Here is a 7,084-nt window from a genome sequence, read left to right as displayed (position 1 = left end):
TGTATATATATATCAAGCTTTCGAGTGGGAGAAGCTTCAAAAAGGTTAAAGAAGCTCGACGCGTCCACTCCAAAACCCGCGAAGTAAAAGGAAAATTAAAAGTACCGAAAAATATTTTAAAAAAAGTAAAAAAATTAATTAAAGCGGAAAAAATAAAAAGGGAGGAGTGGGTACTCAGTTCTCACTCATTAGAAGCGAAGCGAAGCCAAGCGAAGTAGCAGCAGCAGGAAGCAGAAGCTGTTGTTTCCCCGACTGAAATCTGGAAATCTGCCCGATCGAAATCCGCGGCAAGCGGATATCGGATCTGAGCGCGCGGTTGTTGATGGAAAACAAGATCGGCTCGAACGACGGCGTTCCCGAATGGGATTTCTCCGGCGATGGATGCGGAGGAATCGCTTATCTATGCAGTGATGGAGACGGCGGAGGGCTCGGATGGGCCCCGCCGAGGATTCGGGAGGAAGAACACGACACGTGGTGCTCGCTCCCGCCGCAGGATTTCAGCGAAGCTGTCGGTTCCGCTGCAGCGAGATCCGGCGGCGATGCAGTCTCGTCGAGCTCAAGCGAGGGTCATGCGGCGGATCCCGGCGATAAGCCGCCGGCCGATTCAACGTGAGTGCTCTGCTACTCGTTATCTTCGCTTAAGGAGTGGCAAATTCGTAATAGTTTTATGGCTTGAGGGTTGAATTTGTAAGCTCCGATGGATGGAGTTTTTTTAAGTTTCGCAGTTGTTCGAGTGTGTTTCATTGCATCATCGAGCGCAGAGCGGGGTTTCTTTTGCAAATATTGTGAAAACTATGGGGCTAATGGAACTGATCGGTGCCCTGGTTGCGGCGGGAATTCCGTGCCTAATCTTCCGTAGATTACGCGGCTGTGTCTAGTCTCCGACGCATGGCGGGATTTTAAGTTTTAATTAAGGAGTGGTTAAGAGTTGACGTAATCAGACTAATACTTCGTTACTGTTAACAATAATTGGGTTAGTGTAACCGTTAATGATTTAATTAAATTGGAAGAAGTAGCCAGCAGAGAAGCTCATGGGAAGACCTTTCCTTTACCTTTGTTTTTCTCTTCGTATTTTGGTCAAAACTTAAATCTGATGAGTTTGTAGGTTGATTTTTTTTATTTCTTTTTTCTCGACGTATGTTTATTTTCCACCCTGGTAGCCAGGAAAGCATTATTAGCTACCTTATGATTAGGGTTTCGGCCTGTGGAAAATTTCTGTGTCTTATCTTAATTAGCTCAGTCTTTCTTCTTCTTGTTTATTTTATCACACTTCTGTTGTTGTCTTGCTATTCTTCACTATTGATCAGAATGATCAAAGCACGGTACCTTGCATGTTCTAATTCATGTTATGATGATTATCAACTAGTTTATATAATTTATCTACCAAGTGAAAGTATGCAGAAGCCTAATTATTTTATTAAATTTAGTCTTGTAATTTGATTTGTTTGTGTTACTTAACTCTTGTATTTTTTATTTGAAGTATAAATTGAATTCGTGTTCAATGGATTTAAAATCCTGATTTATCGTTATAAAGTTACTCAGTTACAATTATTCAAGGCATTCTTACGCTGAGATTGCCAATCCTTCATCTTTTTTCTAATCCATTTTGGTTAGTCGGAATTCAAACCTAGTTTTCAAAGCGAGAGGTTAGAGAATGAAATCAAGTAACTGCACCTCTATAGTTATCACAGCAATTGGATATGATCCGAACTTCATATTCACATTTATTTTTTTTTTTCTGTGAGAGTGCATCAGCGCAATGTGTGGATCAATTTTATGTTTTCTTATGATATAATAAATGTAATATGAAAAATTTATTGACTTGAATGCATGTGAAGACATTTTTCTTAAATTTTAGGGAAATTTACATACATGCCATACAATTCTTTTGTTTTTACATATCTAACACCCACAGTTTGAGATTAACACATATAACACCATACAATTCTTTCATTTTTAAAAAGAGAGTGAGATGATAATGTTTTTAATGAGATGTTAAATATTTGAGTGGTTATATATATATTTATGAATGTTTAGGTTAGATATGCAAATACATATGAATTAATTATGCGGTATATGCATGTAAGGCTCTAAAATCTTATTCAATCCAAAAAGTCAAACAACTCAGTACTTCACTGCGCTACGAAATGTGTTTTTGTTGTATGAAGTCTTTTTAATGGATACGTAAATGGCTTCAGATATTACAGAAATACATACGTAGATATATTGTTATTCTCTGCATTGTTTTTATTTTTTTCCTTGCGTTAAATGATTCAAGGCGGTAATTATTATTTACCATCAATGATTGATTGTACTTTTAGCATGCTATTAATGAACAGTAGTTCGCCTCATGACTTTGATTGATTTAAAAAAATATATTTGATTGCATATATAGGATGCTATTACCTTTTTATTTAGTGAAATGTATGCATGCTATTTACGTTTAGACAATCATGAATCATGGTCGGTTTGTAGATTGTATATCTCATTAACTGAGACGTGGAAAAATGAAGAACACAAAAGATTGTATAATTTTAGCTCAAACATATTATTCTTTGTGTCCGTTCGGAACAGTTAATTTGTTCATTAATTCTTTGCTTTAATAAAGTTGTTCCTAAAATTTTCTGTTGTCTAATATATTGAAGATTTCTTCAAGTAATCAGTCAAAAGGGTTTATGATTATTGACTGATTGAAAAACTTGGAATTTACTTTATTTTTTAATTTCTTATTGCTTTTTCATAATTCTAATGATATTATATCATGTTTTATTTATCGTTTTGATTAATAAATATTGTTTTACCCTTTTTGCTACAAATTTGTAAAATTTGATTTATTGTTCTACCTAAATGAAACTAAGCGCACGGCTTACTATTCAATTTTCATGATTATAAGTTTTTAATTTCCTTAGTGAAATTTTAAATCATTTATCTTCAATATAATTTTTGCAAGTGTCTCCTTCTTGTAATCTTTCAAATCAAAAGTGAATCCTTTTAATATATACCAACATGACATTTTCTATATTATCTCATAAGATCGGTAGCAGTAATGATGATGGAGAATAAGTCTGAATTATTCCATTTTACATTTCTGCTGGAGAATCAGATGCCTTATTCTCCTTTACCCAAATTAATTTACACACATTTGAATGTTGAAATGGTTATTAATGATGTGTTTCTGTGTCATGGGAATCAATCAAGACAACAATTAGTATGAAATATGGATTTACTGAAAAATATTCTGGTTACAGGAATAGTAAAAGTAGTAAGAAAGTTCAAAAGAGAGTCCGTCAACCAAGATTTGCTTTCATGACTAAGAGTGAAGTAGATCATCTTGAAGATGGCTATAGATGGAGAAAATATGGGCAGAAAGCAGTCAAAAACAGCCCATTTCCAAGGTCAGTTGCACAATCATAACAAGACATTACTGCTGACTTTTTTTGCTAACAGTTTGTGCAATGAGAACAACAAGTTTACATAATTTTGTCTCAAATCAAGGTTCTTACCTTCTTCGGAACAAAATTTTTATACACCAAAATATAAATCATTGCGAATCGAATGGATGCTATAATTAAAATGAATTTACAAGGATTTCTACAAATAATTCTTTATATCACATCTCTGTTCCTTAATTAATTTTAAGATTTTTTTTTTTTTTTTTTTTGAACTGAAGTCACGCTTCGAGTTCTATAAAATGAACAAAGCCAGTAAAAAAAAATTTGAATTAATTCTTAAGATATACACTAGTGTTAAGTTACATATATCTATTAATATCGTTTGATGTAATTATGCATCATGTCATGTTCTTCTCGTGCCAGTAGAATAAGTTATAAAAAATATACAATATAGAATATACCTCTTTTTATTTCTACGTTGTTTATTATAGATATAGTTTTTAGGAAATAAAATTTTCATCGCATTTATTAAATCATATAAATTATAGTGAATCAAAATCTCATAAATCAATTTTCTGCACTGATATATGTGGATCTATCTTCCATTTTTCGTTTGATTTACAGGAGCTACTACCGTTGCACAAATAGCAAATGCATTGTAAAGAAGCGTGTTGAGCGGTCTTCTGATGATCCCTCCATCGTCATCACAACCTATGAAGGCCAGCATTGCCACCACACCGTTACCTTTCCCCGCACGGCTACCCTCGGCTTTCACGACCACATTAGAACTACTTCATCATTATTAGCCAATATATCTCCGCCGCCGCCCCTGTTGCCGCTCCCTTCGCCGCAGCTTTATTTTCCGGTGCCTTCACCGCTCCAGCCATTGCCGGAGCTCCCGACTGTACTTCCAAATGATGATGGCCTCTTGGGAGATATTATCTCCCCAGGAATGAGGGGAAGGCGATGACCAAATTTAATTCATCGGTCATAATAATAATACGAGAGAATATCTGACCATTTTTATAGCTGTTGCACGCGCAATGTTAATTAGTCGTGTCATTAAGTGGTATAGTTATACATGGCCTCCTATAACCTTACCTTGTAATGGTTAGCATTTGTCTTATCATGGTAGTTCATGGTCTCTCTCTCTCTCTCTATATATATATATACATTGTGGAAGAAGTGCATATAGTTAAGGAGGAATTAGTTAGTTGGTATTGATTATTTATATTCTTATGATTGATATCATGAAGGTGATTAGCAGAAATTATAAATACAAATTGTATGATATAGAACTTTACATATAAAAAAGGGCGAGAGATTGTATATATCAATTAAAATTATTGACGCTAATCCACCAAAATGGTGGCACAAAATGGCATAGAAATGCAAGTATATATATTGACTTCGTTTTAGTGCTGACTTTAATCGATATGACATTTTATGCTCTCATTAAACAATTGTTGAAGTCTGAAAATGCAATAACACACTGAACAATATAAGAGGTGGTCTAGTAGTAATGTTCCTACTACACTCATGGATTACTGGCCCACTATATTGAAGGATTCATATGGCTTGATTGAGCGCAAAAATAGTCAACTATTACCATTTTAAAGGGTAAGCTCATGAAACAATAGCCATCGTGTGTGCTTGGTGCTTTATTAATTCAAGACTTCATAATCCACTTTTGCCTCTAACCCATCTTCTTTCCAATACATCGATTGAAATATAAGGAAGATAGTTCTTTAAAGGGGCAAACCATTTGATAAACCATAAGATAAAAGAGAATAGTAAGTTTGGCCCCTAATGATCTTGATGCTCCTAATGATCTTGATGATAACAATGATTATCATCAAGCCTCATTAAAAAACATGATCCTTCAAGACTTCATAATCCACTTTTGCCTCTATCCCATCTTCTTTCCAATACATCGATTGAAATTCTTTAAAGGGGCAAACTATTTGATAAACCATATTTGATAAACCATAAGATAAAATGAAATTCTTTAAAGGGGCAAACTATTTGATAAACCATAAGATAAAAGAGAATAGTAAGTTTGGCCCCTAATGATCTTGATGATAACAATGATTATCATCAAGCCTCTTTAAAAACATGATCCCTTAAACTGATCACTTTATAGTATACTTAATGGAGTGGCACCATGAAAAATTTTGTGATCCTGCCGATAAAGTTGGTTAAAGTAAAGAGAAAGGCTAGTGTAATTAAAATAATCATAATAAAAGCTAGAATTGAAGAGATTCCTCAAAGAAGCCTATATACAATGGCTATAATAAGATGAAATAAATGTTATGACCACTCTAGTTCACCATCATTTTCTTTCAAGATCAAGATCTTTCAAGTAATTGGAATATATTTTTAATGATGTTGTAGTTATGAAGCAGATGGTAAAAATCAACAAGCTAGATTAATAGAGTTCAAGTGGATATATTATAAACTTTATGAATGCCAACTTTCTTTGTATAATAAAAAAAACTCATTTTAGATGAGCAAAACTATTGAGCTCCAAACTAGATCCTAGCTATTAGGATTTTAAGCATAAAGAAGAATATCCTAGAATGGTTTATAATCACCTAGCTGCTATCATTTGGGAAAACTATTAGCCTAAGGGAATGAAATTTTGTTATCCTAAGATATTATTTCAATAATATAATTATTGGACATCCACTGCTCATATAATTGAGCAATCATCCCCATTTCATTTGATAATTTATTTTATGTCATTGGATAGTCTTTAAATGCATGGAGAGATTTAACTCAATAATGACAATTTTATTTGAACATTTTTTAAGAGCTTGAATCACCCTTTTCAATCAATAATAAAAAAGTCAGTATATATATATAGCTAGTTAAGATGTTTTATTTAAATTTAGCTTCTAGTTAGAGTTAATTTCTCTTATGAAATAATCTTTATTTTTTATATTCTAGAAATAATATTTATTTATTTTTTGTGCACCAATAAAGTCATAAAAAAGTATTTTTAAGTGGTAATAATATGTATTGATTAGCTAAATTTTTCAATAGGCCATTTTGCTCATAGCTTGAAGGAGAGATCCATGCATATTATTATCAAGAAAGTGATTGTGAAAAGGGTTCTATCTCGAATTCTTATCCAATATAATATATATGTCAATATGAAGCATGCATCTCATAATGACATAAAGTTACCTAGCAAATGCTTGAATATGTTAGATTAACAAAATTGTATACTAAGGAAGCTATGATCGACATGCAACCTACACAAACAACATCTACATATATTAAAGTTGAGCTCATTGATACCTAAACCAATCAAATCTAACACACATCTTTTCCTTGTGTACCAATTTGAGATCTATAGATTAGATAGAGCCAATTGGAAACAAACTGGTTCCTAATATATAATGTTAGCATGTGGTCACATAAGGGATTCATGTGGTAAAAACAAATTTACCTAACACTAAAGGAACTTTTAAGGTGCCTCAAGGTTCATCTAATTGTGAGGGATTTGTTGACAAACACAAATATGTCTTCATTTATATGTAATAATGCAATCATTGTTTGAGACTTCCATAACTCAACACAATCACCATAATTGATCTATCATTTTATTTGTATTTTAGATATTAAGTAAAAATTGATGCTTAAAACTTAGCGGAACTTAATTGTTATTTCGGTAACCCTAATCAAGA

General features: G+C 33.0%; 1 protein-coding gene across 1 annotated transcript; it reads left to right on the top strand.

Annotated features, from left to right (window-relative positions):
* Nucleotides 1-62: 62 nt before the first annotated feature.
* Nucleotides 63-4,652, top strand: LOC110024232 (probable WRKY transcription factor 57). Its single transcript, XM_020724079.1, has 3 exons — nucleotides 63-609; nucleotides 3,249-3,395; nucleotides 4,017-4,652. Exons 1-3 carry the CDS (start codon nucleotides 323-325, stop codon nucleotides 4,360-4,362), a joined length of 780 nt encoding a protein of 259 aa, XP_020579738.1. The 5' UTR covers nucleotides 63-322; the 3' UTR covers nucleotides 4,363-4,652.
* Nucleotides 4,653-7,084: the final 2,432 nt, after the last annotated feature.

The sequence above is a fragment of the Phalaenopsis equestris genome, unplaced genomic scaffold (genome assembly GCF_001263595.1).
Source record: "Phalaenopsis equestris unplaced genomic scaffold, ASM126359v1 Scaffold000251, whole genome shotgun sequence".
In the NCBI taxonomy this organism is placed as follows: domain Eukaryota; kingdom Viridiplantae; phylum Streptophyta; class Magnoliopsida; order Asparagales; family Orchidaceae; genus Phalaenopsis; species Phalaenopsis equestris.
The sequence above is the reverse complement of the archived record's forward strand: the minus strand, read 5'-3'. Positions and strand labels throughout refer to the sequence as shown.

What these genes read in the sequence shown, in the direction of transcription:
- LOC110024232 (XM_020724079.1), top strand. Translation starts at nt 323, where the DNA reads ATGGAAAACAAGATCGGCTCGAACGACGGCGTTCCCGAATGGGATTTC. An exon ending in AAGCCGCCGGCCGATTCAAC is followed by an intron (nt 610 to 3,248) that starts GTGAGTGCTCTG and finishes TTCTGGTTACAG; the next exon opens with GAATAGTAAAAGTAGTAAGA. An exon ending in AAAAACAGCCCATTTCCAAG is followed by an intron (nt 3,396 to 4,016) that starts GTCAGTTGCACA and finishes TTTGATTTACAG; the next exon opens with GAGCTACTACCGTTGCACAA.